Source organism: Sminthopsis crassicaudata, chromosome 1, assembly GCF_048593235.1.
Source record: "Sminthopsis crassicaudata isolate SCR6 chromosome 1, ASM4859323v1, whole genome shotgun sequence".
NCBI classification, from domain to species: domain Eukaryota; kingdom Metazoa; phylum Chordata; class Mammalia; order Dasyuromorphia; family Dasyuridae; genus Sminthopsis; species Sminthopsis crassicaudata.
In genome coordinates this window covers 396,040,288-396,055,477 of record NC_133617.1, presented here as the reverse complement: position 1 = coordinate 396,055,477, position 15,190 = coordinate 396,040,288, and the positions used below count along the sequence as shown (strand labels likewise).

General features: G+C 36.4%; 1 protein-coding gene across 8 annotated transcripts in view; it reads right to left on the bottom strand.

Annotated features, from left to right (window-relative positions):
• The window catches only part of PDPK1 (3-phosphoinositide dependent protein kinase 1), a 157,180-nt gene that overhangs the window by 99,783 nt on the left and 42,207 nt on the right, over positions 1-15,190 (bottom strand). Inside the window, exon 1 of one of the 8 annotated variants that reach the window (XM_074279853.1) lies at positions 14,732-15,088. The exons of 5 other annotated variants lie outside the window; for them this stretch is intronic. In XM_074279853.1, the coding sequence (XP_074135954.1) occupies positions 14,732-14,755 (24 nt within the window). In that variant the 5' untranslated portion in view covers positions 14,756-15,088. Of the gene's footprint in view, positions 1-14,498; positions 15,089-15,190 lie in introns of those variants that run through there. 2 more of the 8 variants (XM_074279855.1, XM_074279856.1) reach the window with 2 other exon arrangements.

The window sequence follows — 15,190 nt, the reverse complement described above, 5'->3', positions numbered from 1 at the left end:
ACTGCTTAATAAAATAAACATATAAAATTTTAGCCTAAAGAGAGCCTTAGAAATAAACAGTACAATTTCCTCAGTTTATAAAATAAATGGATGCCCAAAGAGTGACTTGCCTCATTTCAAGGATTCTTAACTATTTATATTCATATCCGAAAGCAAGAAGTAAAAGAATTCACTCAGTGCTTAGAAGTGGTTGTATCCAACTCCTTTAATAAAGACATCGATTCTCCAAATAGTGTTTCAGAGGCTTCCATGAAGCTTACTTTGTACAGTCATAAAAATCCTTCCCCCAAAGACTGCCTTTGCTTTATACTTCTTCTGGCATTTACAATAATACATGAATTATTTGGGACAAAGTAAGATAATAGAATGTATTAGCTAACACAATAAACTTTGGGAGTTATTTACATCTTTTAAAAAAACTTTCAAAATACAATGTCTTCCTTTTACTGTAATAATTATTTTTTATGGGATTTGGCACTGAATTCACAAGATTTTGAAATATTTTTAATTCTTCATCTTCAAACCATGAGTCATATTAGCTGTTAAATAAAACTTTGTTTTTGTTTCTTTTTCCCTCTTTAAATCTAAATTGATCATAGATTGCCTCTATCTTTTGGATAAATTTCTCAATCCTTCATAACAGAATGGGGCACGGTCATGTTTAAGTATTTCATTCCAATTAGGAATTCCTGTAATTCTGAAACAATTCTGCTTCTCACTATATATAGTAGTCAGAGTTCATCATTACCTCAACAGGGTCAAGACTTCAAAGCCCTCTGGAAATAAAATACCCAAGATACACTTCTGGGTTGGTGTCTTAGTCTGGTAAAGATGTTCAGATCTTACAATCTCAGAGAGTGGTTTTGATACAACCCTGAAAAAGTTTCAGTGCCAAGATATCAGAGAAAATGCAGAGCCTCATCTAAACTCTCCCAAATTCCCCTCCAAACAACTTTAAATAATGCCTCAAAACAAAATCTGGAGAAACAAAACTCACACAAAAGGATAAAGTGAAACAATTTTCCACCCAAAATAATTAAGGTCAACAGGAAAGACCTATTGCACTGGGGTAAAAGTGTAGATCATTCAAGCAGAGGCTAAGCCCCAGCAAAACAGCAACAGCTTCCACAGGAGATAAAGGGGTCAGAAAATTATAGGGATTCCTTTGCTGGAAATGGGCACAGAACTCTGTTGCACTGTGCATTCTAAGTCACATTCCCAGGGTTAGAAGGAATATTAGCACAACAGAACTTGTAGCTGCAGGAGGTGGAGAGCCTGGTAACAGTTCCAGGGCAGAAAGGAATGGCTGTGGTCACACACACACCAGACCACAGAGCAGGAAAGTAAGTAAACAAGAGGAGAACCAGCATTTGTAGCTATAAAGGAACAAGGTCCCATCTTAAGTAAAGACTAGAGCACAGGCAGGGAGAGCAGTGACCACACTTTTCCTTAGATCATACCACCCTGGGAGAACTGAAAATTCAGACCCCAGAACTAGCTCTAAAAACGGCTGCACAAAAAATCTAAAGATTGAGGTATATTCCTTCCACCTAGGAGTAAAACCCAACTTTAACTTAAAAATCAAGAAATAAGCTGGGGAAAATGAGAAAACAACAATAATAAAAATCCTGACCACAAAAAGATACTATGGTGACAAGGAAGATCAAAACACAAACTCAGTAGAAGACAACAAAGTCAAAACTGCTACATCGAAGCCTCAAATTAAAAGAAGAATTGATTTCAGGATCCCCCCCCAAAAAAAACTCCTGGAAGAGTTCAAAAAGAGTTTTAAAAATTCAAATAAGAAAGGTAGAGGAAAAATTTAGAAAAGAAATAAGAGTGACATAAGAAAAATCATGGGAAACAAGTCAAGAGCTTGGCAAAGCATAAAACAATATACTGAAGAAAATAACACCTCAAAAAAAAAAAAACCAGAATAGACCAAATGGTAAAAGAGACTCAAAAAACCATTGAAGAGAAGCCTGCCTTAAACAGAATTAGCCAAAATTGGAAAAAAAATGTACAAAAATTCACTGCAGAAAAGAACTCCTTAAAAAGGAGAATTGCCCAAATGAAGGAAGTACCAAAAGCTCAATAAAGAAAATAATTCCTAAAAAATTAGAATTTGGTCAAATCTAAACAACTGGAAAAATATTAAGTGCTCTTGGACAGGTTGAGCGAATATAATAAAAATGGCAATACTAACTAAACTATTTATTTAGTGCTATACCAATCAAACTCCCAAGAAACTATTTTTACTGACCTAGAATCAGTATCTGGAAGAATAAAAGGTCAAGAATTTCAAGGAAACTAATGAAAAAAAAAAAAAAAAATCAAATGAAGGTGGCCTAGCTGTACCAGATCTAAAACTGTATCATAAAGCAATGGTCATCGAAACCATTTGGTACTGGCTAAGAAATAGACTAGTTGACCAGTAGAAATGGTTAGGTTCACAGGACAAAATAGTCAATTAACTATAGCATTCTAGTGTTTGACAAACCCAAAAGCTCCACCTTTGGGGATAAGAATTCGCCATGTGACAAAAATTGTTGGGAAAATTGGAAACTAGTATAGCAGAAACTAGGCATTGACCCACACTTAACACCGTACACCAAAATAAGGTCAAAATGGGTTCATGATGTAGGCATAAAGAATGAGATTATAAATAAATTAAAAGAACATAGGATAGTTTACCTCTCAGACCTATGGAGGAGGAAGGAATTTGTGACCAAAGAAGAACTAGAAATCATTATAGATCACAAAATAGAAGATTTTGATTTTATTAAGTTATAAAGTTTTTGTACAAACAAAACTAATGCAGACAAGATTAGAAGGAAAGCAATAAACTGGGTTATTTTTTTCATTCAAAGATTCTGATAAAGGCCTCATTTCTAAAATATATAATTAACGCAAATTTATAAGAAATCAAACCATTCTCCAATTGATAAATGGTCAAAGGATATGAACAGACAATTTTCAGATGAAGAAATCGAAACTATTTCTAGTCATATGAAAAGGTGCTCCAAATCACTATTGATCAGAGAAATGCAAATTAAGACAACTTTGAGATACCACTACACACCTCTCAGACTGGCTAAGATGACAGGAAAGATAATGACAAACGTTGGAAGGGATGTGGGAAAAGAGGGATGCTAAAACATTGTTGGTGGAATTGTGAACAAATCCAATCATTCTGGAGAGCAATTTGGAACTATGCTCAAAAAGTTATCAAACTGTGCATACCCTTTGATCCAGCAATGTTTCTACTGGGCTTATATCCCAAAGAGATATTAAAGAAAGGAAAAGGACCCACATGTACAAAAATGTTTGTGGCAGCCCTTTTTGTAGTAGCTAGAAACTGGAAATTGAATGGATGTCCATCAATTGGAGAATAAATTGTGGCATATGAATGTTATGGAATATTATTGTTCTGTAAGAAATGACTGGCAGGATAATTTCAGAGAGGCTGGAGAGACATATGTGAACTGATGCTAAGTGAAATGAGCAGAACCAGGAAATCATTATACACTTCAACAATACTATATGATGATCAATTTTGATGGACGTGGCTCTCTTCAACAATGAGATGATTCAAACCAGTTACAATTGTTCAGTAATGAAGAGAGAACTATGGGAAATGAGTGTGGACCACAACATAGCATTTCCACTCTTTCTGTTATTGTCCACTTGCATTTTTATTTTCCTTCTCAAGTTATTTTTACCTTATTTCTAAATCCGATTTTTCTTGTGCAGCAAGATAACTGTATAAATATGTAACATATATTGCATTTAACATATACTATAGCATATTTAACATGTATTGGACTATCTGCCATCTAAGGTAGAAAGTGGGGGGAAGGAGGGGAAAAGTTGGAACAGAAGGTTTTGCGAGGGTCGATGTTGAAAAATTGCCCATGCATATGTTTTGTATATAAAAAGCTATAATAATAAAAACAATTAGAATTAAGGAAGTGAAAGCCAATGACTCCAAGAGACATTAAAAAATAATAAAAACAAAATCAAAAGAATGAAAAAAAAAAGAAAGAAAATTTGAAATATCTCTTTGGAAAAAACAAAAGACCTGGAAAACAGATTGAGAAGGGATAATTAAAAGAATTATTGAACTACCTGAAATCCATGATCAAAGAAAGAGTTTAGATGTTGTCTTTCAAGAAATTATCAAGGAAAATTGCCCTGATATTCTAGAACCAAAGGATAAAATAGAAAAGAAAGAATCCATCAGTTGCCTCCTAAAATTCCAAAACGAAAATTTCCAGGAATAATATTATAGTCAAATTCCAGAGCTCCCAGGTTAAGGAGAAAATATAAATAGCCAGAAAGACACAATTCAAATATGATGGAGGCACGGCCAGGATAACCCAAGATTTAACAACTCCTACATTCAAGGATTGAAAGACTTGAAATATGCTATTTTGGAAGGTAAAGGAACTAGAATTATAACCAAGAACCACCTACTCAGCAAAACAGAGTGTAATCCTCTGAGGTAGAGGAGGAATGCACATTTAATGAAATAGAGGACTTTGAAGAATTCCTAATGAAAAGAGCAGAGCTTAATAGAAAATTTTACTTTTAAATACAACTCTCAAAAGAAGCATTAAAAGGTAAACAGGAAAGAAATCTTAAGGGTTTCAAAAAGGTAAAACTGTTTCTATTCTTACAAGGGAAGAGGATACAGGTGCTCCCCTAAGAAATTTCTCATTATGAGGGCAGATTTGTGCCCTCTTTTTTTCAGAGGGCACATTTGTGAGTTGAATATGATGAGATGGTTATCTAAGGGGTGAGAGAGGAATGCACTGAAAGAAAAGGAAAGGAAGGGATAGAATGGGGTAAATTATCTCACATAAAAGAGCTTTTTTGGTAGAGGGGCTGATCAAAGAGAGGGCAGATTTGAGAGAGGTGGTTAAGAAGCAAAACACTTTTGAGGCCAGACAAGGCAAAAGGAAAGTTTGCAGAATAAACATGGAGAGAATTAGGATGAAAGGATCATAACCATGAAAAAAATTTTACAGCAGGTAACTTATAAAAGTCTGACTACCCCCTCCTATCATACTCACTAGGATAACAATGTCCTTCTTAAACTGTAGCATCCAAACTGAACACAATATTCCAGATATGATCTGAGCAAGAACAAGTACAAATGAACCATCTTATTCCTAGAAGCTATGTAGCCTTTCGATGTAACCCATAAGCTTTTTAGCTGCTACATTACACTGTGAACTCCTATTGAGCTTTTAACCCAGATGTTTCACACATTTTCCAAACTGCTATCTTATCATGTCTCATTCACCTTGTAAGACTGATTTTTTGAATCCAAAATTGAGACTCAATATTCATACCTACTAAATTTCATCTTGTTATATTCAAACCAATGCTCTCCCCTGTCCAGATCTATGTGGATCCTATGTCATCTCTCTCAGTTAATTTGATAAAGATTCTGGCTATCCCTTTAGCCAAATCAACAATAAAAATGTTAAACAGCACAGTACCAAGCACAGATCCCTGGAACATTCCCTTAAAGATCTTCTGCTAAGGTGACACAGAACCATTAACAACTATTTTTTTGTGCCTGGTTATTTGCCTACTTCAAAATCCACCTAACTATACTATAACTTGTCTTTTTCACTCCATATTTTCCAGAAAAATTAAGGAAATATTTATCTAAAGTACACCCCTCATCTATTTTATCTGATGACCAATTTGAGGTTCTTCCTGGAGAGAGCTATATGCTATGAGGAGCAAGCATCTGTTTGTCTTACAAGGAATAAAAATAATAATAATAATAGAGACATGGAAGCTATCATAAAAGGATCATCTACTAAGGTTCTAAAGAATCAAAAAAGTGGTGCTTGGTGAATCCTTCCTCAAAAGTATCAAAGCATCTATTTGTCAGCCTCATAATGACAGTATGTTCATTTTTGAATAAAGGCTTAGAGAAAATATGAGAAAGTAGAAAATTTAAGAAATAAAGAAAAACAAGGGAAGTAGTCGTGACATAGTGAGAAATAATACTTAGGATGTACAGTTCTTCTGATGAGTAGAATTTCAATGTAGAAGAGAATTCCACCTGACAGTCAAATTGAAAAAATCTTGATTCTTTAGTAATCAGGAAAGTTTTGAAAGCAAGATAGAGAGAAATGACAGCTAGCATTTATAGAATGCTTTAAGATTTGCAGTGATATACATCTTACCTTTTGATCCTCACAACAACTCTGGAAAATAAGTGCTATTACTATCCCACTTTTACAAATGAAAATATGTAGGCAAAAGGCCTAAAGGCCAAAGAGCTGATCAATATATGAGGCAGTATTCAAATTCCAGTGTTCCTGATCCAAGCCCCACACTATCCACCACTTCATTTAGCTACCTAAACAAAGTACATGCAGGCCCAAGTGCTTGCATTAGCAGCAATAACAAAGAACAAAGGAGAGAGGGAAAAAATGGATACTATAAAAGAGCTCTCAATGTTTTAAAGTAGGTTAAATGGCCAACAAAGGAATCTGTTTTGCCTAACTACACATTTTTGTTTCAACAGTTTTCTTTTACTCTTTTTTCAATGAGGGAGAGTGGGAGAAAAAAAGAACTACTTGTTAAAAATTATCTAAGCATGACTCCTAATTCTACTGCTCACTACCTACATTCCCTTGGGCAAGTCACTTCTCAGTCTGTTGCTCAACTATAAAATACTAGAGGATCTCTAATAACATGACTGCTAACCCCACTAGCCTTTAGGTTGACAGCAACCAAAACTATAGGCAGTAGGAAGGAGGAAATGAAAAAATGAAATGCTTGTCATAGGCCACTAAGTATTTTACAAATATTATTTCATTGCAAATTAAAAGAACTCTGAGATACCACTACACACCTGTCAGAATGGCTAAGATGACAGGAAAAAATAATGATGAATGTTGGAGAGGATGTGAGAAAACTGGGACATTGATGCATTGCTGGTGGAGTTGTGAATGAATCCAGCCATTCTGGAGAGCAATCTGGAATTATGCCCAAAAAGTTATCAAACTGTGCATACCCTTTGAACCAGCAGTGCTACTACTGGGCTTATATCCCAAAGAAATACTAAAGAAGGGAAAGGGACCTGTATGTGCTAAAATGTTTGTGGCAGTCCTTTTTGTAGTGGCTAAAAACTGGAAAATGAATGGAGGGAATCTTCCATCTGAATCAATTTTCACTTAGATAATTTATTTCATAAACAATACTTACAATGCTTTTTTTACTCCCTAAATTTAACGCAATATTATCATTCCTATATTCTATTTTCTACATAGACAAGATGTCTTTAAAAGAAATATGAGGAACAGCCAGAAAATGAATGGAGAATGGTTGGGTAAATTGTGGTATATGAATGTTATGGAATATTATTGTTCTGTAAGAAATGACCAGCAGGATGAATACAGAGACTTGGAGAGACTTACATGAACTGATGTTAAGTGAAATGAGCAGAACTAGATCATTATACACTTCAACAATAATACTGTTATGAGGATGTATTCTGATGGAAGTGGATATCTTCAACATAGAGAAGAGCTAATCCAGTTCCAATTGATCAATGATGGACAGAATCCGCTACACCCAGAGAAGGAACCCTGGGAAATTAGTGTAAATTGTTAGCATTTCTGTTTTTCTTCCCAGGTTATTCTTACCTTCTGAATCCAATTCTCCCTGTGCAATATGAGAAATGTTCGGTTCTACACACATATACTGTATCTAGGATATATTATAACACATTTAGCATGGGTACATATAACAAGCATATGTTCTGTCAATAAAAAGTTATAATAAAAAATAAATAAATAAAACAGGAAAAAAAAAAAAAACAAATATTATTTCATTTACTACTTACAAGAACCCTAGTTATAATAACCCGTGTCATTATCACACTTTACATTTAGGAAACTGAGGCAAACAAATTAAGTGACTTGCCCAAGAACACACAAATTAGTTAAGTGTCTGAGGATATATTTGAATTCAGATCTTCATAACTCCAGGCCCAGTGTTCTAGATGCCTAGGATGCTAAGAATAAAACATTTTCTAGTTTAGAAATACTTTAAATCTCACTTCTCCATAGAGCTTACATTAAATTCAGTCCTGGGTTTCCACACCATGCTCAAGTATTCAATGAATATTTTAAGCAGACTAAAAATCTTCCATCTGAATCAATTTTTACTTAGATAATTTATTTCATAAACAATACTTAACAATGCTTTTTTTTACTCCCTAAATTTAACGCAATATTATCATTCCTATATTCTATTTTCTACATAGACAAGATGTCTTTAAAAGAAATATGAGGGACAGCTAGATGGCAAAGTGGATAGAACACTGGCCCTGAAGTCAGGAAGATCTGAGTTCAAATCCAACCTCAAACAGGTAATACTTCCTAGCTATGTGACCTTAGGCTAGTCACTTAACCTCAACTGCCTCAGCAAAAAAAAAAAAAAAAAAAAAACAAGAAGAAGAAATAAATATGAAGTTTTTCATAAAATATTATGTAATGAATTTAAATACCTTAAAAGTTTCAAGCTAGGGAGAAAAACTACTAGATCTTTATACTTGAAGAATTGGGGATGAAGATAGCAAGTCTTCTATACTTTACTAAACAGTCTTCATCTTATATACACCAATCTTCTCATGATAACATTCTTCAGCTAGCTAGATTAGTTCTAGGACCAACAGATGATAATCTGTTGCTAGTTCTATACCTGAAGTTTTTCCAATCTAATAGAATCTTTCAGAGCTCATGCTCTGCTGGTATAGCTTTTGAGAACTCCACATCATCATAATGAAGCACCAGAATGAGCATTTGAGCTAAATTTCAGGAAAATATGACCAAGTGAGCAATAACAGAAATAGTGGCAAGCATGAGAAGAGTAGACAACAATATAAAAAAATTTTTTTCGCTGGTTCGAAAAAGGGAGAAACAGTAATTAAAACTAAATAGAATTTTCCAAAATTAGCTGAAACACCAGTTCCTGTTCAGGAAACTATCTGGCTGTACAATTTAGGGCAAATAAGTCACTTAACCTTAAAGCAAAGATTTATGAAGCCACTGGAGTCAATCTCAGAATTAAAAAAAAAAAAAAAAAACTTTTTAAAAAATAAAATAGGATTACAAAAGAAACCAATTATATGAAAAACAATATTAAAAAAAAAAAAGAAAAAACACAAGCTCAAGTTTAGAACATCCAGCTTAGAAGCAGCCTAGTAGTGTAGAAATAACATTAAATAGAATTAAAGAGACTCTGGTTCACATCCTGGCTCTGCCACTTATTCAACACATAAACAAACATGGCTCTCAGCAACCTGAGATTGTGTTTCCTGATTTGTAAAACAGGGCTATTAATACTTCTACTACCTACCTTATAGGGATAATGGGAGGATCAAATAAGAAAATATGTAAAGCATCTTAAAAAATACAAATTAGATCATTATTAACCCTTTGAGCATTGTTCTTCTTAAATGAAAGGATTTGGTTAGATAATTTCTAAAATCACTTTCCAGATCTAAAATTCTATGACATCTTCAGGCTATCAATCAATCAACATTTACTAAGTACCTACCTACACTGTGTCAAACACTGTGCTATGTACTGAGGATACAAAAAAGGGCAAAAGACAGTCCCACAGGATGGAGCTTTGAATATTAAGAGATAGAATTTCATAGATACAATTAAAATATTATTATTTATGGACAGTTTCCTTCATCTGAATTATAATATACTATTTTTCATATAAAACTTTTAAAAATAGTTTGGTGTCAAGCTGAATAAGCAAAGGAATCATGACAGATAAAAATATGCAACTTTTTTGAAACTAAGATCTGAATAATGTGTCCCTAAATCACACATACCACACACTGGCTATTTCCTTCACTATTAACTGCCCTTTGAACTTGCCTTCAAAACAACTGTTATATGCATTGAACTTGCCACCTGTTATCAGAGAAACAAAACATTTGTGTCTTCAACCCTTACACCTGCTAAGAAAAACATCTCCTTGTTAAGTGTTAAGTTCAAGGAGTGTTTTGTCCTGTCAGAGACCTGGAATATAACATTTATGGTTTAGAGTTGGTTTGTTCTACAGATATAGTTTCTTCCACAATATTAGGAAATGGACAAAGTAATTCAGTTAGATAATCACAATTGCTTGGCATAGAAGATAGAGCACTGGATTTAGAGTCAAGAAAATGAGTTCAAATCCTTACTATTTGATTAGCCTTGAACAAGCCATTTTCCCTTCTTTAGCCTTAATTTACTTATCTATAAATAAAATTAATCCTCAAAGTTTTAACAAATGTTAGAAAATTGTTTTACATGTAGCTGGGAAAAAATAAAATGTTAAATATTTAAAATACTTAAACTACCTATATAAGAGATGGCGCTCTGGTAGGAGTAAAATAGAATGATATTCTGGAACTGATCTAAAAATAAAACATAACAACAAAAATATATTTTAAAAAAATAAAGCAAAATAGTACCAGAGCAAGACTAGAATCTAGGTAAAAAAAAAATCTATCTAATATACAGGGATCTTGTGAGTTGCAAATGAGATTTATATATCTAAAGTATTCCACAAAAGCAAGTTATTAGCAACAATAACTTTTGAACTAAATTTCTCAAAACTGCTCTCTACTGTATTCTATAGTACTCTCCTACCTATTAAAAAAAAAAATGCTAATAGGAGGACACAGGAATTAAAAGGGGGAGAAAGAAAAGATCATAGGAAAGAAAATACATGACCAATTTCCCAGGATCTTTTCTTTCTCTCTAGTGCTTTTCTTAGGAAAGTCTAAAAGTCACTAACGGCTCTACATATAAGTGTAAGAATAAAAGTCAAAGACTTGAAGTCACATCTTTCTACCTCTTTTTAGTCGCTCTAAATCCATATCTATAAACATTCCTGGAATTCCAAGGAATTCTCCACACAGATCAAATATACAACAACTCTAAGGCCAATCATAGAACTTATTATATAGGAGAGCATAAAAGACTGTTGGAGAATCAAAAACAGAAACCAAAAATGTACCAGGAAACACAAGATAAAATACCAAAAAGGGGAATAAAAACAGATCTTAGAAACGCATTTTACAAAGAAAATTCAGGTCCCAAAAAGGTGTTAATTCACCCAAATTCATTAAATGAGTAAGAGGCCAGAAAAAAGGCTAGACTACACCCAAGTCTCCAACCTTCCTGGTACAGCATTCTTGAAGATTCATCCTATTCCTTGACTTCCAAAACTCCCTTCCACATTAGCCATACTGGTTCTATTCAGGGTTTCATCCTCATTAAAGACTATTCTGCTGCTAAAGTCTCAGGACTCCTCTTTCCCACCTCAACTACAAGATAGGCTAAGTGATCCAAAACCTGTAAGAAGCCTAATACTGGATGTTAGGAATCCTGGGTTTAATCCAAAGCCAGCCACCAATTTACTGTATGAGTGAACAAACTACTATCCCTTCCTTCTCTGAGTCCCAAAAGAAGATAAAAGACTAAGTACATGAGGAAGTAGCTACATGCAATATTCACCTGGGCCTATTTCTTATTATAAAACTTTCTGCAAATCACCAGTACCCTACATATTTCATGGAATAGGAACACATTGCTACTTCTCATGATAAAAATAAAAATTCTTCCTAGCATCTCTAATTTAAGCCTTGATTTTTAAAACAAACAAAAAAAGACACTTTTTTTTTTCCTCAATGAGAAGCAAAACACACTCACCTTTCAGGATATTATCTCTTAAATAAAATGCACACAATAGCCTTGGTTCCAACCAGCTGACTCCTAAGGTCGCAAAGTTCAGCCATCTGCCCCAAATAAACAAATAAATCTGCTGGCTTTCCTAAATTAAAATTTCATTCCTTCCCCACCAACTCCATTTTCAAAGTAATCATCAACATTGATAACAATTCTTTAAATAAATCATCCTGAATATTAAAACATTCCAGCAGATATACCACTTCTTGCTACCAAATTCAATTATCTAATTTTATTTTTATTTTTCCTACCTTCAGTTCCTCTGCCCCCCTTTTGGACATTTATATTCAAAAGACATCTAAATTTGTAAACATGATACTACTTTGTATCTATACAGCTCTTAGCCTCTTTCAAAGCACATTCACATTCAATTCCTGATTCTAATTCATTTGAAAAATGCCCAATTTCCTTATATGCTTTCAGGTGAAATTGAGATAGTAGTGTAACAAAATACAATTAGTTCATTTATACAATACCTACAAAGACTTTTCCTACTAAAATGAAAGCTCTATAAGGGCAGATATATTTTAATTAACTGCTAAAGTTTGGCCAATGTTATGCACTGCTTAATACTTGATGAGTTGCATTAAACTCTCTGAGGCAAGAAATACCCTATGAGGGATAATACAAGGATTATTCCGCATAGCTGGGGAAACAAAACTGACAGACACTCAACTCCATGCCTTCTGAATTAAAGTCCAATGCTCTATTCACTACCTTGTTTCCCTAAACTGTCACTGTTTATTCTGAAAACAATATACTTTTATTACAATATTGCCACTTGTGTTTGGGAAAATTTATAAAGGGAAACATTTCACCAACTCCCAGCAAGTTCACTTCCTTTTCTCTCAATGTAGACTCTTGTTTTCTACTTTATAACTTGCTTAGATTTTTTGAATTGGCATATTTCTGCAATCTTAGAAGAAACTATTAAATTATATCTTGTAAAATTACTAACGCTGTAAGTAGGAATTAGTTTTCCCAGACACACAATATTCCCCCTTCCCAGTTGCAAGAGTATCACACTGTGTGAAAGTTCGGTTGGAAACTGCTATCATTTGTCTCCTTTTTGATTAAATGCTCACTTAAAAGGCAATTTTGCACCTTTACATATTATTCTTGGCACACTGCCATCTAAATTTTGAAATGTCCACCCCTTTTCCCTTTCACCATTTTTAAAGGAAGGATTAATCTGGATCAAGTCAAAATCTCAACAACAACAACAAAAAATTAATCTTAGGAAAAAAACTCTGACACACTATGGGGGGGTTGGAGGAGCGAATTAACTCAAAACAGATTTTGCAACCTGTCTAAAAATTATTACATCACCCATTTCACAATCATATTCAATAGAGTATAAATCCTTAAGCCTAAGAATATATTCTAAGAATTAAAAATAAACACCAAGTATTGAAAATGCAAATTAATAGGAACTAAATTTAAAGCTTTATTTTTATTGAAAGAGGTTCAGGGAAAAAACTTTAAGAATTTTTTTTAAATTTCTGATATTTTTTCCTTATCTGTCACCCTCATTTTCCCTACTCATGACTTTACTAAAGTTACTTTCAGTCCCCCTGCCAAAACTCAACTGAGCCACTACAAATGCTTTCCCACAAAACCAATCAGCATCCCCAGGGGACCAGTCAACAAGATGGAAAGAGTATTTCAATCCCCTGTGGTAATGGGAGACGATATGGAAAGAACTTCCCCAACCTCTATCTTTACAAGGAATGGAGATCAGCATCAAGTTTGTAAACTTTACCCTGTCAAAAATAAAAGTAAAGGAACCCATGTGCTATTTATCTTCAGCACAATATTCAAAATCATAAAAAAAAATGTGAGGAAAATACTCAAGATGAAAATAACCAAAATGGACCTTCAACAAAAATGGAAAACTTGAAAACGCTGCAATTTGAAAATGAAAAGATATCAGTTTTGCATAAAGCTGCTTCACAAGCAAATAAGTACTTCCTAAGCATCTAATCATCAATTACATCTGTGTTATTCCTTGATGGAAAACAATATCTAAACTGCTCAACACTGTCTCCCCCGCCAAAGATTTCCCATCACCCTGGCATCTGTCAAACTGATCAGCCAGCGTGGTCTGCTCCTGAAAAGGCCTACTTCCCCTTGGATGTCAACAGATCCTTCACAGGCAGTTATTTCGAGTCCACGAGTGTAGTACTCACGCCCCTGCCCCCCCACACACACACACATAATTTCCATCTTTTGGCAGCCTTCTGATCCCCCTTTCCTCCAGTTTTTCTGCCGGTGTCTATCCTTCCACAGCCCCGTATAGTACCTCCACACTTGCCCAGAGGGCCCCCATCAGCTTCTGGTCTATGCCACTGGCTCCCTGTCCCTGGCTCCCTCAGTTCAGCAGAGATCAACCCTACCCAAGCACCCGAGGGCCGAGGGTGGCGGATCCTACTGACAGCTGGCGAGTCCAGGTGATGCAGGGATCCGACTTATGAAACTGAGGGGTGTGACTCAGGGGTCACCCCAACACCCATTGCGGCTCAACCAAACGCATGGGAGCCCCGGGTTTACTTTATTGGGAACCAAAACTCTCTAATAAGTCGGCTCCCCCCGCCCAAGTCCCCAAGGGAGATCGGGTATCGCCCCCCCCCATACACACACACACACACACACACACACACACACACACACACACGTGAGCCCGGCGCGAGCTTCTCTCGTTTCCCTTACCTGTCAGGCCTACGACGCCCAAGAAGTCCCCAGCCCAACCCTTAGAGATACCACTGCCGCCGCCGCCGTCCCCTCCCGGCCCGGCCGGGCCCCGGAGCATTCGTTCCGCCGCTGACCGAGAAAGCCAGGGCCAGGCCCAACGCAGGAGGTAGAGAAGGCTCCCCCCGAGGTAACGGGCCGGGCCGCCCACCCGGCCTCCGAACCTGACCCTCCCCCCAACCCCCGGTACTCACGATCTGGCTCGTGGTTCTGGCCATGAGCCCCGGCTGGGGCTCGGGCTCCGGCTCGGGCTTGGACTCGGCGCCTTCCCCCCTCCCCCCGCGCGCGCGCAGCTCGCGGCCTCAGAGTCTTCCTCCCCGCGGTGGAGCCACAGCAATGGCCGCCCTCATCCTGCGGGCGCCCGCACTGCCAACCCCCGCCCCCCCACAACACACACACACATACACACACGCGCGCGCACGCACACACACATACACACACACACGCACACACACACGCACACACACTCACAAACTCTGCCCCGCTCGTTCTCTCGCTCTCTTTCTCTCGCCCTGTCACCACCCACCCCCCCCCGCTCCCGCCCACTCCGCCGACGCTACCGCCGCCACCCGTCGGTAGGGAGGTACTTCCGGCGTTGGGAAGCCGACGCACACCAATTATTGGGCGCACTGCCTGTCGCTCGGACCGAGACC